The sequence below is a fragment of the Brienomyrus brachyistius genome, chromosome 17 (genome assembly GCF_023856365.1).
Source record: "Brienomyrus brachyistius isolate T26 chromosome 17, BBRACH_0.4, whole genome shotgun sequence".
Lineage (NCBI taxonomy): Eukaryota > Metazoa > Chordata > Actinopteri > Osteoglossiformes > Mormyridae > Brienomyrus > Brienomyrus brachyistius.
The window spans coordinates 22,903,903-22,924,261 of record NC_064549.1 but is presented as its reverse complement, the minus strand read 5'-3'; the positions used below and the strand labels follow the sequence as shown (position 1 = coordinate 22,924,261).

The 20,359-nt window shown below is 47.4% G+C and overlaps 1 protein-coding gene across 1 annotated transcript; it reads left to right on the top strand.

Annotated features, from left to right (window-relative positions):
• Positions 1–750: 750 nt before the first annotated feature.
• On the top strand, positions 751–18,827 carry rpa1 (replication protein A1). The gene is made up of 17 exons (XM_048981332.1): positions 751–915; positions 1,323–1,370; positions 1,541–1,619; positions 1,931–2,039; positions 2,204–2,292; positions 2,746–2,823; positions 3,789–3,915; positions 4,394–4,496; positions 4,586–4,654; positions 4,862–5,054; positions 6,480–6,616; positions 7,184–7,332; positions 11,195–11,330; positions 14,678–14,854; positions 15,718–15,825; positions 16,023–16,109; positions 18,119–18,827. Exons 1-17 carry the CDS (start codon positions 883–885, stop codon positions 18,221–18,223), a joined length of 1,827 nt encoding a protein of 608 aa, XP_048837289.1. The 5' UTR covers positions 751–882; the 3' UTR covers positions 18,224–18,827.
• Positions 18,828–20,359: the final 1,532 nt, after the last annotated feature.

Genomic DNA, 20,359 nt, shown 5'->3' with positions numbered 1-20,359 from the left:
CATACACTCACCCCGGACAGAGAAGTCAATCCACCTTAATCACGATTTCGTACTACAAGCAAGGGCGTAACTTTGGCTGGAACATTGGGCGAGGGGGTCGAGGTCTCCACCCATTAAGGGGAAACATGATTATTGGGGAGGTTGTATTAGCTGGTTTTGATTTACTGGGGGGCTACAACCCCCCCAGTAATTTACGCCCATGACTATAGGGGCATCCAACATACATAACACATGGGGGGCACGCAAACTGCACAGACAACGAAAGCCACGGAGGCCATGGTGAATTCCGAAAAACTACGACGCCCCGAACTGTAATATATACATACTAATATTTTGATGTAATTTTATATAAAACAATGTAAGATTGACAAAAAAATGTTTTGAATTATGTTTGAAAGTAGACACGTTTTTCTTAATCTCTGCTCGTTTTCTATATGTTCTCCGTACAAGTGCACACAGCAATAAGATTGAAAGGCTGTATTCCAAACATTTAAATAAACCTTATGCTAGGTGCGTCACTTGCATTGTCTAACAACACATACAAAATGCTTCGTTGACGTTTCGCTTTTTTGTTTATCAACACCGTGCCTTCATAAACGCAAAACGAGTATTGATAAACCGATCTTCATGTGGATAGGCTAAGAGACTTCGTGGAGGGATACGGTAGCCAATCCTCTTACCGAGCCAATCTGCGCTGACGCACCGAAACGCGACCAATGGGGTAGGACGTACTGACGTCTGAGTCGCGCGGGACGTTCTCGCGCGTGTGTGGAAGGAATTTGGCGCCAGTAACGGAACGGCGAGTGGGGAGACGCAGTAGCGATATAAACACACGAAATAGAAAAATAACCTGGTTGCAGCTGATCGTTTTTTAATTCAGACATGACCGTCAAGCTGTCCGAAGGAGCAATTGAGGTATGTCAGTGTCAGTCCAGTGTCGATGTGTCTAATGTTCGTTTTTCTGGAGAGACCGCGACTGATAGGACTTTGCAAGGCGGGCCGTCGAGCTTGGTCTTGGTTTACAGTTTGTTGTCTTGTTCTCTGTTATATCATAGACCTATCTTAGACCTTATTTTATGAATGTTGACTTAATATGTTTGAGTTTTTTTTAATATTCTGGCTGGTTCTACTTCAACTTTGATTTTTAGCTACTTAGCCGATAGCTAACGAAACAAATAGTTTCCGTTACTTTTGTGGTTTTTTTTTTTGCTAATGTTGGCTGATTTTGTGATGATAATAAAACGGAAGTAACCATGGGTACTTATACTAAATAGCCAGCCGCGTTTTCAGTTTTTCGGTGTTGTGTTGTTTGTTATTCAAAGGCTCTGTCGAAGGGCAACGCGGTGAACAGCCCGGTGCTGCAGGTCGTGGTGAGTCTGGAATATATTTTTACGGTGAAATTTAAGATAAGTGTTAGATGTATATCAAACTCCCCATCAAAGATGTGATGGTTTCACATGCATATTTGGAAATATACGTAATTCTAAACCGTATTATAATGTGATTGCACACACGTAATGTCGTCTCTCTCTCCTTCCAGAACATCCGTAAAATGGAAGGAGGCAGCGGCCCGCCCCGGATCCGCGTTATGTTGAGCGATGGGCAATACACCTTGTCCTGTGAGTGGAAATACATGGCCCTCTTTGCTAGTTAAAGGCCTCCGAGTGTTTCTGTATACTGCTCTGAGAGTAGGCATGTGTGATGATTTTCTGTTTTACCAAATGACCGGATTTGTCTTAAACGGAGAAGTTGTTTAATTCCCTCTCCTTTTGTTTTGAGCACATTTACAGCAGTATCTGTTACTTTCAGAGCAGTCACTTTAGATTGATTTGTGCTGTTCGCTGTTTTTAAGTACTGTAAAATTTTTGGCTTTTTTTGCTTTTAATGAGAGTTGGGGACTCTTGTGCTGAGATACCTGTCTTCCCCACAGCCTTCATGCTGTCCACGCAGCTGAACACCTTGGTTGATCAGGGCCTGGTGGCACCAAACTGTGTGTGTGTGTTGAAGAAGAGTGTAACCAACGTCCTGAAAGATGGCAGGTGTGGGATTCTGACCTGGGCTCCCCGTGGCCGGGTGTTCTGCTGTGTGTTCATCTTCATTAATAGTTAAAAATAAAAATAAATAAGGCTGAAAAATCCTTCGTTATGTGGTGTGGCAGCTGAACTCATCCGAATTTAATTTCCTTCTGGGCTGCGTGTCGTAGACGTGTGGTGATCATCCTGGACTTGGAGGTGGTGCGGCCGGCTGAGGAAGTGACCGGCAAGATCGGTGAGCCTGTTCCTTACGTGGAAGGTGGGTCCTTTGCTACAGAGTGACCAGTTAAACTACTAGCCATCTGCCTGTGCGACTTTTGGGGGTGGAATGTTTTTTTAAACAGGGTCACTCCCACAGATGCTATTTACAGCCTTTGAGTAGCTGAATGACGTTTGTCTTAAAATGCTAAATATTTCTTGCTTCTCCATCCGTGAAATTTATGGGTTGGCTTATGAAGGACCATTGGTGGAGGCCGACATTTTCTGATAGGTTAAAACGTACCCATTACAGAACAAAAGCTGCAGCTGAAATTTTTGTTTAGGGAGGAGCTTAGACTCCTTCCTTAATCAAAGGATTTAATAGCATGGAAAACTCTTGCTTCAGTTTGGGGAATTCTTGGGAATGCATGTGGGCAAAAAGATGCCAGCCATCTCTGGCCTCCAGGATGGCTGCAATTAGTGGCTTTTCCTCACCTCAACTAATGTACTGCAGGTCAGTCGAAAGCACCAGCACCATCTGCCCCAAATCCCCCAGCCCCCCGCGCCCTGCAGCCCCAGAACGGACATGATGGTGAGTGTCATGGAGAGCTTCGGATATAGAATTAATTGTACCCCATGTCACCAGCAGGTGGCAGCACACACACATGCATACTCATTTCCTGTGCATCTTGACATTGGGCAATTTCTCAGGCTGTCAAGTATTTGGGGGTTTAATCTTTCCCCTAGTCAGTGTAGTCGACAAAAAATATGGCATATTGTTAAAAAAAGTTATTTAAAATTTAAATTATTGTAATCTAGCTTTTTGATTTCCAAAATGCTTCAGTTCACTCTACTAAAGGTTTTCCTTTAATATCAATACATAATTATCAGAGTAGTTCAAATTATCACAAACATAATAGTGGTTTGTACACTGCAAAGTCCAGCGGCAGACCATGGTGGCATGAGCGCTATGCATGAGCGCCTGAAGAGGAAATACAGGCAGTATTCTGGTTGATGGACCGCCTGTGTAGGCGAAACCACCGTAAGTGTTTTCTGTTCGTGGTTATTAAATTGCCATTGGTATGGAGAGCTTTTTAATACCTTCTGTCGTTGTAGCTGCTAAGTAGCTGACACTTGTTAAAGCCATGAAGTGTCTGCCTGCTACCTGAGAATTTCCATTGGATAAGTGTTTGAGAAAATGTTTAGGCTAAAATCTGGGCTTATTCTGTGTTGGCAGTACCAGTGTTTGTTCGTCCGCATTGGACTTGTTGGGACCAGTGTTCTTATCGTAAATTAAAACTGATACTAAAATGTCAGCGGCCGCCCTATCATGTACACATCTTGTGATGGCTGCTCTGGCAGTATGTGTGTGTTTCACATGGCCTTTTTTCTGTTAAACACAGCAAGTCCTTCCCTAATAGGTTCAGAAACTAGTTGCTTGTCTGTAGACATTGTTGGGGTGTTAAAAGCATAGGCCCTAGGAAGCTTAATGGGTCCGCTGGGTACGTGACACCTTGTTGTGTGCCCCCTTTAAATGTTCTCCCCTGTTTCCCCAAGCTTCTATGAACAGAGGGTCCAACTCTGGCAAGCTCTTTGGAAAGAAAGCCCCATCTACCCTCCCCTCCACCCCTGGCGGCTCCTCCAAAGTGGTGCCCATCGCCAGCCTCAACCCGTACCAGTCCAAGTGAGTGTCCTTTGGGAATTGGTGAAGTGCGGTTACGCTGTGTCCTGTATCCAAGCAGGCAGCCAGTTCCTTAACGTCCACACGTCCACAGTGCTAGTCAACTTTTTTTTTTTTTTTTTTTTTGGTGGGTGTGTGTGACGGTGGGGAGAGGTATACAGATCATTCAGTTGGTTCTAAGTTTAAATTGGGGGACGTTTTTGTTTTTTGTGGTCTTTATTGTGAAGGTTCCTCATTGAGAAGGATTTTGTTGTACTTGCATTTGTCATCATTGTAGAAACTTTCCTGCAGATATTGACTTTTTTAAATGTCTGTGTGTCATAAAAAAAACATTTCCCAGCCCAGTGGAACTCTAAGCCAAACCGTTTCTGTTGTATATTAATTTAGAATTCATTTTCCCATATTGATTGCTTAAGCAGGAAGGGGATGACAAGAGCTGGAGATCCTTATTTGCTTCCTTTTCCTCTTCTTTCCTGCCCAGGTGGACCATCCGCGCTCGTGTTACCAATAAGAGCGGCATCCGCACTTGGAGCAACTCGCGTGGCGACGGCAGGCTCTTCTCCATGGAGATCGTGGATGAGAGCGTGCGTCTTTTCAGTCATCCACATTTCCTGCATCTGTTGCTTTTATTTCATGTGTCGCTGACAAACTGCTGCCCCTCTTGGTTATTCAGGGAGAAATCAGAGTGACAGGTTTTAACCAGGAAGTGGACAAATTTTACAGCCTCATTGAGTCTGGCAAGGTGAGTTGTCACAGTTCTGCTGTAGCTCCTGTCTTTTTTTAACTGGTTTGTTTTAATGCTGTTTTTAATGTTGGCTTGTTCCTCATATTATCAAAATTAACTGTCGTCGGTAATAAGTCTTCTTCCATCCCAGGCTAAACTAAGCCTTCGCATGAATCTTGAAACTTTATGAAGGAGGATCTAGGCTACCGCGTCTCGCACCTGCAGGTGTACTACATCTCCAAGGGAACCCTGAAGATCGCCAACAAGCAGTACACATGCCTGAAGAATGACTATGAGATGACGCTGAATGGCGAGTCCACTATCATCCCATGTGATGACGCACAGGATGTTCCCATGGTGCAGTGCAACTTTGTATCCGTCGCTGACCTTGAGACGCGCGACAAGGATGCCATCGTGGGTAAGATGTGTGCTCCTTATCAGATGTCAGCTGTGATCGGCCTCTTCAGCCTGGAGATTAATGTGCCTGTTGCCAGGGAGGCTTGTTAATTACTCTAAATATTGATAAACGTCTTGTGACTGTTGCTGATGACCATATTAATAGCCCGTGGCATGGATTAGCTTGTGTGTTTCCCTGCTACTGAGGAGTGGAATGCTGCACAAATGGTTTCTAAGCTTGTGTTTGTGGCGTTGCTCAGCTCGCTCTGGGAAGCCACATCGATGCTTCTTCAGCTGTCATCTTTGCCGGTTGTGCAGCCCTTCCCATGGTTTTATTGACAGGCTGGTCTTCCAGTAATGTCAATGGGGCTATTGCTTGTTTTTGATGTAAAACAAAGCATCCCCTGTGATAAATATCAAAACACCATTGCAAGAAAGATATTATCCCTCGAATTTTCAATGGACATTTGAGGAAAATCAGCGGGAAAATCTAAATTGTACTTGACTCCTTGAGCGTTTTTGATCTGGGCCTCAATCCTTAAACTTGTTTCTCTTCAATATGTATCCAATTAACGTCAGTTATTTCCTGACCTCACGGACTACCCCCGAAACCTTGTTGACCTCTGCTGACATGTGACTTGCTCCTTTGACATACGCCACCCGTGCTTTGTCGTGTCGCTTGTTGCAGGTTTTATGCAGGTTATCTGGGACAGGTTCCCCTGCATCGTTTGTGATCAGTGACCCGACTAGGGATTTTAGCCATGCTTTCCACCTAGAGTCACTACTGAGAATCAGAGTGTCTGTTCAGTATTTAGTGTTAGACGGACTAACAATATTTCCTAAGAAGGGACCCTCATAACAGTTTCTTCCTGAATGAGTGGAAATGGACCTCCTAGGAGGACCTCCAGTCCCTCTCACCTTTGACTGGACCATAAGCTTGATGACTGCTGGTGCTTCAGTTAGCATGTTAAAAAAAGACTAAATGAAACATGCTATTAGAAAGGATTATAGCGAGTGGATCAGATCTCTTAGGGAAGCAGGTTCTTCTCACATATGTTATGAACCTCTAATTACAGCGTGAGCAGAGCGGCAGTGCTAATATTGCCGTAGCCTGTGTGGATTTCCATAGCTACATTATTAGTGCCTTGCTGACACGCGTCAGCTCTCACATTATTCTGCAATGGGAGTGAGTGGCGTTTCCCACACGAGCCCCGTGTGCATTTGGGGCCATTAGCCATGACGCTGCGAGGCCGGTTTATGCACTGCCTGCTGACTTTGGCGCTCGGGGTCCACAGAGCACTTTGCGTGCTGCCTTGGGGTTTGCGTTAAGATGTCTGTGAGCTCTCCTGGTGGCTGAGGTTGTTATTTCTGTTTTGCCTGCCGCTCACTGAGTTTCTTGGGTGCAGCTGGCAGGTGTAGCTGACCTTTGTGTCCTGTGCTTATGCAGACGTGATTGGCGTGTGCCGCAGCGTGGATGAGGTCACCCGTATCACCACCAAGGCAAGTCGTGAGGTGTCCAAGCGCACGCTGAACCTGATGGACATGTCCGGGAAGGTGGTCTCGGTCACACTCTGGGGTGAAGAGGTAAGGATGCTTTGGGTATGCTGTGGTGGGGGGGGTGATTATGATCAAGCAGAGGAAGCTGGGTTTTTAGATGCCAGAGCAGTGATCAGTGTTATGCAGGTCCATTGGTCTCTCTGAATACCTGCGATGTGGAAGATGGGCTGTCTCCCATTTCAAACCGTACAAGTTTACCGGGGATTTGGTTCTAATGCTGACTGCAGACATGCAGCTAACCAGGCCGGTAGATTAGCACAGTGTGTGAATGCGTCACTTTTCTGCCTGAGCGTCAGAGCCTGCTGTGTTTAGATTATTTGAAGTAAATACCTCTGTTACCTTCGGAGGGTGTCAGTCCCTTTCCTCTGACGGCTTGCTGAAAGTCCTCCGCTCCTTTGCCAGGCAGCATGTTCCTCCGGGCATCTGCAAGCCTTGACGGAAGCCAGTAACCAACAGACCCTTAAGTGCAGTATAGGGAGTGCCTATATCTGCAGTGTTGTCCTCTATTATTTCTTTCATATTTGTACTTGTCTACATCGTTTTTTTAAAATGATGTATTTATCTTTTGCACGTCTTTCCTGTCCCTGTTTCCAGGCAGAGAAGTTTGATGGCACTGGGCAGCCTATTCTGGCCATTAAGGGAGCTCGGCTGTCTGACTTTGGGGGGCGCTCTCTCTCCGCGCTCTTCAGTAGCACAGTCATGGTCAACCCTGACATCCCAGAAGCATACAAGCTCAGAGGATGGTGAGTGCCTCTCTTGCTGTTGGTCCAATTTATTACAGAATTAGAAATATTGTTACCAGCCATCTTTTTCTGCCCCATGTCTAAAATTATTCTATTTCTCTGATTTTCCTTTAAAAAAAGCAATTGTTTTGTTGCTGAGGCAGCAGTTTCCTTTGGTGACTTGCAGTTTTACCAGAAAGACTCAGTTAAAAAGGTATGATTTAGGTGTCTCCTTTAGTAAATCAGTGCTCTGCCTGCTGCCTGTTAGTGTATGTGGGGGGGGGGGGGGGTTATGTGAATTTTCAAATGGCACCAACACGTCGCAGAGGCCTTTCAGCGGTGGTGTGGAGGTGGGGGTCCGCCAGTGCCCTGTCACGGCCGCAATACCACATTGTTTTGGCCTTTGCAGTTTCCCTCCGTTGAGCCCGAGGGTGTCCGCATGCCGCGGGAGCCGCTTATTCCCCGCGAAGAGCCCTGCGAGCGACTGAAGGCACTGGTGACTCACGCTTTTCATCCCGTGTTTTCGCTCGCTCCCTTTCGAAGCCCGTTACTCATTACCTAAGTGCTGCAATTCACAATATTTAGTAACACGGTCTAAAAATAAACCCAGAGCTCCCCCCGTGGTTAGACGAGGGAATTAGTCAGATCCAAATATTTATTGTTCATGGCTCACCTATAAGACGTCCAGGGCCCTTTGAGTTTGCTCTATGCACTGGGGCTTCCCTTCTCCCGGGGTCTCGTGGGCTGTGCTCGCTGTCAGACCCGTCTGGGTGCTGGTTTGTGTCTTGTGGTTTAATTACTCCCCCCCCCCGAGAACCCAAGCTTAACACAGAGAAGTCTGCTTCATCGTGCCGGGTAATGAACTCAAGTTTGTCCTGCTTTTGCCCAGGGTCTTCTGGGTCTCTGGTTCCGTCTTTCTCCTCACCCCACCCATAATGCAGCGGGCCCAAGTCTGCCAGGGAAGTGGGCAGCTTTACCATAACCCCCTGAGTCCGGATGAATTTCTAAGCTAAACCCCCCCCTTACACTTTTCCCTCTTTCTCCTATTTTGGGCTCCTGCTCTAATAGCAGAGCAGTCCCATAGGTATGTTGAGTATATTGGAAATGTGATTTGGCACCCAGGGAAGTGGTTGAGGTATTCGCATGTGTGGCCCTGCAGAAGGGGGTTCGCTTTAAAGGTGCCGGCTATCGCATGAATCACTCCTCATAGCAAACCCCCGCCTGCCGCCTCCTAAAAATAGCCTAGAGAGGGGTGTATCTCGCCTAGACGAATGGTTTTGCTGCCGCCTGATTGATGTCTACCTGTAAAGATGCTATTCCAGCAGGAGTGGGAAAACATTGCGGTGTTAGTTTGCCGTTACAGACGTGATTGCCGCGGCTGAATTTAAATCTCTACCTGACGCTTCTCTCTGCTTGTCAGGTTGCATGTAGTGCTTTTGCAGGCTGCTTCCCCAGAGGGACCCTTAAAATCTCAAGATGTGAGGCCCCTGTTTGTGTGTTCGCTTTTCACACATGGGAACATATTTCTCGCCCCACGCTCCTCCCCAAACTGCGTCGCTGCCTCTCCCTTCAGCTCCTGTGCTGTGGATTTGACTTGGAGGAATTCAGCTAGTAGGAGGGAAGGATTTTGGGGGAGCTGGCCCTCTGCTCAGTGCTCTAAGACCTGGTGGAGCTGAGTTTTATTCGGATATGAGCAGGAGTTTGAATAAAGGCCCCACCTGCCCCCTGATTCAGCCCCTGGGTGGGTTATTGCAGCATGTGCCCCAAATCTGACGCGGCTGTAACGGAGCTACCCACCATTGGGGGGTGCCGTGTGTGCTGGCCGGCGCCTTCCCACGCTCCTCGGAGAGTGCTGATGAGTTACAGCCGAAGGTGCTTGTTTACATCCGGGCCACTTTCATCCCAAGCTGCTCTCATAGGTCTCAGTTCGGTCTGCCTCCCTTTTAACGAGCTGTGCCTTTACTGGACCGTTTATGGTTCAGAGTGCCCGCTCTTTGTGGATTAGAGCACGGACCATCTTGTGTGTGCGTCGTCTTCACCGCTGAGCTGTCTGTGACCTGAGATAAAGGTTAGAGAATGGTCTGCGGGGGTTGGTTCATTTAGGCCTGCTTAGCATGAGAATAAACTGTCTGAGGGTGGCTCTTGGATGCCGCACCGCTGTGCAAGGTCGGGGGGGGGGAGACTGGACCAGATGTCACTGTCTTTTATCATGGTGGGTGTCTGACGCACAGCTTTCCGGCTGCTGTCCATCAGGAATCGGGCTCAGGGAGGATTGTGCACAAAGCCGTGTTTGTTTGTATTCAGTTGGAAAGGCCCTTTATAGCTCCTTTAATCTCTGCCTGATTAGTCGAGAGGCAGTGAGGCTTCCTCAGCAACATAAATTTAGTTTTTTGTGTAACTTTTAGAGTAGCCACTCTGTGTTTCTGCTTCTGTTTATCGAATTAAATATCTGTCACCGGGTGCCTTTTTTTCTTTTATTACCCAGAGGATGGAGCGGCCATGCTTGTTTTAACCAGAGCTGCTCTCTGACTCCTGCGCCGTGCTGTAGCCCGTAATTTATGTGGGCAGTGAATTTTGCTGCATTTAAGATGCCCTTGCGTTGGCTAAACCTTCGGCTGTAAGTTGGCCTTTTTACAGACACGCTGCGAATATCATAAGATTGTTTGTTTCATTTAGCCTTCTGGAATATTCACTGAAAGCTACTCTTGGGTTTTTTTGTTCAGTTTACGATGCTCACACTCCAGCTGACTGGACGGTAGACAAATCCATCAGTAGATCCTTGTCATCTTCATCCAGTCGGCCGCCCCCTCCTGCCTAAAGTCCTCCCTCCAGATGTCTCATGCTCAGTCATGCATCGCCACTCGCTCGTTTTCTTGCCCATCTCTCTGTCCCATGAGACTCTCTGCCAGGTTTTAAGCTTAAGGCAGGAGGTATCATGGCGAGTGCTGGCTGTTACCCGGTATGGCCGGCTGCTGTTCCTTTAGGGTACTTAACCTGTGTGTTTTTGGTTAATGTTTACAGTTTGAAGCTGCATTCGGAATAACTGCCATCCCTTAAACTGAAGGATTATCTTGTGCTTAGTGTATTAAAGTGAATTATTATGCAAGCAAAAGCCGGTCCTTGGTCCTGTATAGTGCTTTCAGGCACTACAAACATCTCTGGTGGCTCAATGCTCGGTGGCAGCATGGAACATGAAATGGGCCGGTTATACGTGATCTGCCGGGGTGTGGGGTGTGGCTGTTGGGCAAAAATGACACTGGTAATGCAGTTGGTGTCAAGGATGGCAGGTGTAACATTAACTGGTAATGCTGGGTTTCCTCATTCCACATGGCTTCTGCTGGGTGATGTGACATTAAACGGTAACGCCGGACTGCCTTATTCTGCTCGGCTTCTGCTGGGTGATGCCCTGCAGCCATTCAGACTTAAGTAATGAGGATATGGTGGCAGTTGCATTTAACTACTTAATTAAAAAGATGTGCTTGTAAACATCAAGGTACAAAGTCGAGTCCCAGGAAAGTGCCCTTTAAGTAATGCTGTTGCCACTCCAACTTAACGTTGTATTAATAGGAATGTGTTCACTGGGAGATTTTTCACTAGGTCATGGTTCCTGGAACTGGCCTTGTCCTCCTAGTTTGGTCTCCCCTCCCCCACGGTACTGGATGCTTCATGCTAATATATTAACAAGCTGTATCGATCCTCCTACCCGTGTGCTTCCTGCTTGGTTTCATTGGAGTTCTGACATCTCTCGTCGTTCTCGTACCTGTTCAATGACCTGCTCCTTCCCCATGTTGTCCCGCACTTTGAGCTGAAGACTTTCTGCTTCCTTCTGTGCCTGTTAAGAGAAATAAACTGACTTTATTGGGGTTTGTGTGTACGCTTGCAGGTATGATAAGGAGGGCCATGCTCTGGATGGGACATCTGTGACGGAGATGAGGCCGGGCGCTGGGGGCGGGGGTGCCAACACTAACTGGAAGGCCCTGGCCGACATCAAGACGGAGCACCTAGGCCATGGCGAGAAGGTGAGGAGCGTGTTTGCGCTGCATCTCTGTGCCCCCTGATTGGTGGAGAGGGTGGAACTGGCTCCCCGGAGAGAAGGGGCATGGGGTAAGCAGTCGGAGGATTAGCTGAGAATTGGCCTTTTAATGATCACTGCGCTTTAATGCCTTGTATTGACTTTGTACGTGTTTCTGCCGTTTCTGTTATCCTCTTATGTTTCCTGGGTAGGCGTCAGGGAAGCGTTTGAAAAAGTAAAGTATGTTGTGGTATTATCCTGTGCTGGCAGACGTCCAGCCTCTGCCTCAGCCCCCCCCTCTTGTGGTGATTAACCACATGCGCTTGGGTTTTAATTGAAACTGCCCGGCCTTATTGCAGCCAGGTTTGGGGGCCAGGGAAATGCTCAAGCCTGACTTATCTGCTAAAGGGCCGTTTCCCCTTTCTCCCTGTTTCTGCCCTAGTGTGTGTCTGTGTGCGCGTGCATCCCTGCGCTTTTAGAAGGCCCAAATAAGCAGTTAATATCATCTGATTCCGACGCATGTAATGTCAATTTATAACTCAACGGCCGATACTTGCAAATTTTTTAGATATGAAACAGGCCAACTTATAAGTATCTGTAAGACAAATAAATAATAATGTAAACTGTAAACTACATAGACAGTCTGTCACAGCTCAAGACTAGACTGAACCATGACACTTATGAATAAAATCAGACTATGGGAGGTGCATTATAATGCGGGAAGCATAGCCTCGGCACTTTCTCTCATCATTGAACTTCCTTTTCTCATCATACGTTTAAAGACGTGTTATCGACCTCCTATCAGCTGGGTTTCCGCCAACACGGATATATTTCTGGGATGTTAATATTGTGTGATTTTTATTGGCCTGCCAGCATTCAGCGTGAGGCAAGCCTGCCGATTTTGCCGAGGAGATTAGATGTGCTCATTCATTGAGTTTAGTAATTAAATGATGACAGTCTGATAAGTGACTCTCCGCATTCTTGGCCCCGCTGTACCGCATGTCAGTAGCTTGGTGCTTTTAAGAAAATACAACATGAGCGAGTGTGGCATGTAGGAAGATTAATGCACGGTTGCCTTTGGCTACATTACCCGAAGCGGCTCCAGGTGATTCTGTTATTTTATGTGATTTTTATTATGCATGTTAATGGAATCCCCCCCCCCCCCCTTTCTTTTTCTTATACGGCTTTGTTGGAGTAGTATAAAGATGAATGGCCCTGGGGGTGTGGACAGGTCAGAGATATAGTGTGTGTGTGTGTGTGTGTGTGTGTGTATATACACACGCGCGCGTGCGTAACACTGCTTACTTTTTTGATTACTTCATTTATCCGAATAATCCTATCCAGCAAGCATGTGTTCACTGATGTAGGTAAATGGCTGTATGATGTTGGATGTTACAGGGTCTGTGATAAATGTAAATGCAGACCCCACTTTTCTCATTGCATGAAGTAAAAAATTTAACAGAGAACTGAGATTTTATGTTTCGGGTCGTGTATTCTTTATGCTATAACAGTTTTTCCAAAATTACAAAAATGTTGCAGCATATTGAATTGTAGCTCCTGTATCACGATGCATATCATTTCGCCGTATACTTGCCAATGCGCAACCCAAGCGCAGGAGGGCCGGCAGAGCAGTGGACCTGTGCAGGCTCTGCGTCACACGCAGACAGCTCCCCTGTCTAGTCACTTTGCCCACTCTGTGGGTTTGCTCCTTTGTCCCGCTTAACATTCGCATTCTTGTTCTTCTACCTCATGTCGCTTCTCCGCTCGGTTCCTTTGTGGAGTAGAAGTCATTCATCTGACTGTCATGCTGCCTTTTTGGGGTGTGTCATTCCTTTAATGCAACAGATCTCGTAACGGCAAGCAGAGCACTTTGCCTGTGAGTAGCTATTGATTTTTAAAAGTGGCCTACTCAGAAATCTGGGGTGGGGAGCTAGCAAGAGCTCTCCAAAAGAAGCAGTCATTTTAGGGCTGGATTAGTGTCGACAGTCTCCTTTGATTGCAGCCAATGACTTATTTATTCCACACAGGCAATTATGCAAAACAAGAGGTTGAGTCTTCGTGTCTGTCAGCGACGGTGGAGCAGATGCTCCATGTGATGTTTCAACCCAGCAGCTCAGCGTCTGTGAGATGCTGCTTTTCACTAGCGTGACGCCGAAGACTTTCCGCGGCTTTTTGTATGCTTGTTAGGGGAGAAATCATTTCACGGGGGGCGACGTGTAGCTATTGGCACCTCGAGGTCGTGAATGAGGGCCGCCGCTCTGTGCTGTCTGCGCTTTGGAGGCCAAGCGGAAGAGCTGAATGGTTGCTTCTCACGGCAGTGTTTCCTGAACACAGCTCTGCGACTAAATGCCAGAGCTGCAGAAAAAACGCGGATGAGTGGAGCTTTTATTTAATGGCCGTTAATTGAAGCTTCTCATCTTTGGAGTCTGTAAAGTGTAAAGGCCCTCGCTTTAATTGGGAGACTCTGACAGCGCAGTGTGAAAGCACTGCTTGCTAACAGTTTCCTTTTGGCAGAAATATCACCCTGCTGTAGAGTGGGGAGTTTGTTTAAAATAGTTAAACATTCTGTAAAATATGACCTGTCCCATTTTGCAGTTTTAGTTCCATGAGCCTGAGGTTAAGAATTTGCCGAGGGCCTCTTATCTGTAAGGTGCATTTAAGCCTGTGCTTCCTGAATTCTTCAGGAAATAAGCCAGTCTGGCTTCCCAGCCCTGACTTGATGAAGACCTCATTAAACGCACTTGTTAATCCTCCTTTGTGGAGCTGCTATTCCTAATGCACCCTGTCAGGTTTGCTGGCATCCTGAAATGGTTATATTTGGCACTATCCATGGCATCAAATGTTTTATGGACAGCAAGGTGTATTTTTTTTTTTTTTGGGAAGGTGTCTGGGACTTGAACCTGCTGTCCCCCCACCAGTTGGGTAGGATTGCTGTAGTGTTGATTTATAGCCGTCATCGATCCATCCATTGCACCATGGGAAAATTTGGAGTCTTTATCTGCCTTGTTGGTGTAATCTGCTTCACTTTAGATGAAATAAGGAGAGCATGTACACGCGCGCTCTCTCACACACACACACTCACACACACACACACACCTCAGTTTTTGAGATCCTCACTTCAGGTGTGCTCACTTCTCTATCCGGTAAACAGCTGTCTAGGGGCTTTTCTATTTTTAAAGATGTAAAATCTCTTACTGTTCCAGCAGTGCTCTTGAAAGTGTTTTGGTGGCAGCCACGGATTGCACTGTGATGTTCATGTGCTGTCGTCATGTGCAAATGAAATTTTGTCTCAGCGCCTGCATGCGTTGAGCAGTGTGTCTCCTCTGACACCCCCTCCCCCCTGTTTTTTTGCAGGCTGATTACTTCAGTTGTGTTGCCACCATAGTGTACCTGCGCAAGGAGAACTGTCTCTACCAGGCCTGCCCATCCCAGGACTGCAACAAGAAGGTGGTGGACCAGCACAATGGCATGTACCGCTGTGAGAAGTGCGACAAGGAGTTTCCTGACTTCAAGCACCGCCTCATCCTCTCGGTGAGCTGCTTCACCAGGAGGTCCAGCTAGCTGCTCACCTGTCCTCCCAGCTTCTCTGCGACACCCTCTTGTCACTCTTCTCTTCTCGAAATCGGTTCATCACGCCTCGTTTGTGTTCTTGTCTATTGGTTCTCCTCTTACTTTAATCACTAAACGGCTTTTCTTTCCCCTCTTCATATGGGACCTGTGATGTCTGTGTTTGTCTTTGGGAAATTTACAAAAAAGAAGACGCAGGCAAACGAGGGTGCTGTTCTCCTTGTCTGCAGCTAGTTTGTTTGTTTGTAATTATTAATACCCACTTTTAAATATTAAAACTCATTTAATGAGTGATCTGTCTCACTGCCAGACGGGTGGATGAAAACCTGCTGTTTGGTCCTCTCTCCAGGCTGTGTGAGGTTTTGAGCACACCGGGCTGTCAGCTCATCACCGAGGCAGCGGGTTTTGGATTTCCTGGCTCTCTGTGTGCCTTTTAGGCACCGTAGTGCAGCCTCTCCTCATTTGCATGTTCCGTACCGCCCCGCATGAAATGAAATGCTATTAGAAGCCCCCTTTCTAGATGTTCAGCATGGGTTGCTTGTTCAGCGTTGGTGATGACTTTATGGTCACTGACCACATTCGCGCTTTATGCTGTGTAACTGCTTGTCCCGTATCCATCTGCTTGATTTGGCGTTTGGGTACGTTTCGGAGTCGCCCTTTATGATGTGAGTGAGGAGTTCTCTCATGCTGATCTCTTCCCTCCTTGTGGCCCGCCTTGACCACTCCCCTCATCTCCCGCTCTCTTGCGCTGCTCTCTCTTCTCTCTCTCCTCCTTGTGTCCCGTGCCCCACCTTGATGACACCCCCCCCTGTTTCCCATTCTCTCAGGCCAACATCGCAGACTTCGGGGATAACCAGTGGGTGACATGTTTCCAGGAGAGCGCAGAAGCCATCCTGGGGCAGAACGCTGCCTACCTGGGCCAGCTCAAGGACTCAGTAAGGCTTCTCTTCCGGCCCTGTAGTCAGGCAAAGCTGCTTTTTGCATTCTAGCTAATGCCATGTCAGTTTTTAATTATAGCGGCGTCTGTGTGACCCCTTTGGTTATATGGTGCTGGTGCCGTCTGAATCATGGCATTCCTGCCTTCTGCTCTTGACATTATTTATACATAACCAAATGCCACCTTTCTTCCCAGAATGAGAGTGCCTTTGAAGAGGTCTTTCAACAGGCGAACTTCAAAACCTACATCTTTCGTAACAGAGTGAAGCTGGAGACCTACAACGTACGTATGGTGCAGCGCAAACGGACTGTCATTGGCTCCCATCAGATAGTGTTTCTGTGGTCTGTTGTTTTTCTTTATAAGAAAGGTCAGTGATTGGTGGGCTTTCAATGTGTAAATTTCCGCCCAGCTAGACGTGCGCTTTAGGCGTCACTCTGACTATCTCCATCGCACAGTGCACCCCCATATCTCGTGCTCAGTGTCCATCACATGCAGTTTCACGGTCTCCATCTGACTGGGCACGAATTGCCACTCTGCTTGTAAATTTCCGCGCTAAACTTCCTGCTTGTTTCTGGCCCAGTGCCCGCATTCATCCATTTGTAAGTTTGCGAATGGCTGTGATCTCGGAGCGGTGGTGAGTCCCGAGCTCCGCACAGAACCATGTGACGTGGTGGTGGGTGGATGGGATGCGGGCGGGGATGGGGACCATTTTAGGGGCTTGAGGGACAGGCATGACTTTACACTCGTTTGACTTCAACAGAAGATTATATAACCCGACTGGAAAAACATCACGGCCACTGGGACCTGTGGACTCAGGATATGGTCCAGACTTCCTGGGGGGGGAGCGATTAGTGCTATAATGGCTGTGGCCAAATGAAGGGCTTGTGCCCTGAGTGGAACCCTCTCCAGGCTATCTGCGCCCCCCAAGTCTCACTGAGGCTTATTGCTGGTATGCTTCTCGTATGTGAGCAGCCCTTTGTGAGCAGGATGCACGTCTAAATGCATCTCTGCTCTTTAGTGTGTCTCATCTCCCTATCGGTGTTTTTTCTTTCTGTTTCACACCCATTGATGTACTTGTAAAAACATGTGAATGGGCCATCGGTTAAGAGCCGGTGTAAGCAAGCCGTTATAACTGCTGTTAAAATCATGGCTCAGAACCTCTCTGGCTGACTTGTGCTGGGTGGATGTGCTGCAGGTAATGGCTAAGTGTGCCCCCCCTGCCCTTGTTACTCGAAGGATGACTGTGGCTCCGTGGGACTCTAATCACAGGTGGCATTGAGTCCCATCCACTTAAACAGCACGTCTGTGATGCCCAGTGACCCGCTGCCGCGCACTGTCTCCAAAGCCTTTCCCAGGCGCCACCTCTAGCCTGATTTTGTCTGGCAAAAAACATGGTGTTTGATCCTTGTTTGGGGGGGGGGGGGGGGGCTGTCCCTGGATTTTAACACCATTTGAGTCCTTAAATGATGCTTGTAAGAGCAAAAAAATTGACAAGAAATTGAATGGTGAAACTCCGGCAGCTCCATAGCTGTTTTATGTCGATGTACAGAATAATTCAGTGTGTGAGATTTCTAATTAAGACCTAATTAAGCCTCCACGTGGGGAGATGGTGAAACTGACGTAGACCGTAGTATATTAAACTCCTGAATCCGCAGCAATGTTTCCGGACCTGCAGAACTGGCCTTAGTCACGCTGGCTTACCTGCTGCAGACTGTAAAGTTGCACTTTGCCTGCAGGAAGCAGGTCTAGACTGAATTGTGGAGGCGTGAGACTCATGTGGAGCCCACTGAATGCCCCTCGGCCCCCCACTTCCCACCCCCAGCCCCATCCACTTTCCATTTAATGTGTCCTATTGACCAGCATGCTGGTGAGTTTCTGATGTATGACCACGAAATACCAAGTAACCGGTGAGGGATAAAGGCCGCTGAAACTCTGCCGGGTTGCTGTGCTCTCGGCCTCCCTCTGTTGGCATGCATCCGATTCCATTTTCCAAAACATGCTATTCCCATCACTAATTTTTAGTTCTTGGTTCTGTGTTGCCTGTCTTATTTACTTCTCATGCCTTTGTATACAAACTGTCACTGTTGCGACATGAGGCCTTACCCCCCTTACTGAAATGCAGTTTCTGAGCTGGTCTGAATGGTGCATTCGTCCTCACATGGTTTGAATCTTTTTTTTTTTTTTTTCCCCCCCAGCGGAGGTGGGTAGTGCCATGTTGCTAAATGGCTCAATATGCACACAGTGAAGGCCTTGTCCCTGACCATGTGCATGTGCTGATTTTTCTATTTTAGGACGAGTCTCGGATCAAGGCCACGGTGATGGATGTGAAGCCCGTGGACCACAAGGAGTACAGCAAACGGTTGATTGTGAACATCAGGAAGCTGGCCGCCCATTAGGAATGGCACCCTGCGCTGCCTCGATATGGAGAGGGTGCTTGGGGGGGGGGGTGGATTCCCCAATTTATAACATCGTCAGCCCTTATCCAACATTTCTGCAGAGGCACTTCTTGGATGTTAGGATGCACTTGTTTCTGGTCATCGTTTACTTGGCTTTCTCCCAGGATCTGCGGGATCGGGGTGCAGTGCGCTTTCCTCTGCTTGCTTAATCCTCAGCTGTGCATGTGTTTTTATAACCCTCTACCCTTCAGCTCCTCCAGTCCCTTTTGGTTTGAATGCAGGCAGTTTTGTGGAGGATGAGAGGCTGTTGTTTGGGGATTGTCTTTGTTATGGTCTCTGTGTTGACAGACTTCCTGTAAGTCTGTCCCGTGGGGTTTCTCTGTGGTGCCTTAAAGGCACGTCCCGCAGACCCCCTCCCTCGCTTTTGTTTGTCTTCATGGTTTTGTACCCCGCCCCCCCACTTTTTTTTTTTCTTTTTTTCTTTTTTGTGAAGTTTAAAACTGCTGTAAGCAGTGCTGAGTTACACCATTACTGATGGTGGGGCAGGCGGGGTGGGATTGTGTCATTACAGGTTTGAAATATGAGAATAAAATTAGTAACTACACTACATTTGCCGGCTCTTCTTTCTCAAGTGCAGTTTATTTTTAAACAGTGACCCTCATAAAAAGGCTGCTGGTGCCATGACATTCTTTCTCATGCTTGAGTGACGCTTCTCAGAGGTGATGTGTCTCTATCCCCTTCTAGTGCTTGGTATTTCACTGGGCAAGTTTAGCCAAATCTTTAATGCAGTTGAGCAGTCACTGCATGGTGGTCGCTTCTGCAGTGACTCTGGCCACCACCCGCCTGCAGTGCAGATCGGTGCTGTCTTTAATGCAGTGGAGCAGTTACTGCATAGCTCTCTTTGCCGCAATCTGAAATTCTTAGCTCTGCAGCCACTGACCACCTCTATCATTCACTTCAGGGTGGGGGCTCTGCTGGGCTTAAATGGTAGCGTGTCACTAATGGGCTTCCCTGCTAGCAGCTGTGGGCCCCTTACTGGGTATCTGTTCGAATCCGCCGTCACCAGGTCTCTCTAGGCTGCTGCTTTTTGGAAATCGTGCTTTTTGTGAAACAGATCCATATAAAAGCGTTAGATAAGTGGACCGATTTAAGGCACCAAATGAGTTTGGATAAAAATCTTATCTGGAAATGACTCTCCTAATGAGATATGCTGTAAATCTCTTCTCACAATATGACTGTGTTTGTGGTTATATTCATTTTTACACAGAACATTGTGAAAAAATTTCCTATGCTAATAATGCATACAATTATATTCGCCCCCCCCCCCCCACATCCATGTAGTACTTGGAGGCCATTCTGCTCAAGGCCCAGGCTTCTCTTGCTTTTTCCATGCTGATTTGATGTATAGGGTCGCATGTTCCGAGGGTCCATTTTCTATGCATGGCGAGGTCAGGCACAAGCGGGCCTGTTTAATGATTCCACAGGCCCCCTCTCCAGTGAGCGTCCTTCGTTAGCGTGTCACCGTGGAAATGCAGGCGAGCTGCACTTCAGCCTTGGCCTTGGAGTTAAAAGCAGGTCTGACGCTCCTCGACACTGGGAATCACCAGAGGACATCCGCAGATGGAACTATTCCATTCCTGGGCTAATCTTTTCCAGGGATCTTAGTAGACAGCCCAGGTTCCATCTCCTTTCCATCTGAGCCATGTTTTTTCAGCCCTGAGCTCCATACTGCTCACTGCTGGGGGGGGTTGGTCTTCCTCCATGTGTAAAGCTATTCCTGCTCATCGATATCCACATGTGGAGATGGAAATGTTTCAGGAGCTGCATTCACACCCGCATCAGAAGGCAGGTACAGGTGAAATGTAGCTGTCCGATTCTCTGCTGTTGCCTAGGAAGAGTGTGTGTGTGGAGGGGGTTTGCATAGATCACATTTGGGGACCAAAATGTTCCCAAAGTGCGGTAAAACCTGAAACTTCCTTCCTTTTGGAGACTCTTCTTCAGGTCCCCATTTGGATTATATCAATTTTAGAATCTTATTAAATCTGTGAATGTGATCAAAAAGTGCCAAAAGTCTTGTGTTTTGGTTTAAGGTGACGGCTGGGTGGGGGTTAAGGACGTTGTGATTGGGGTTAGGGT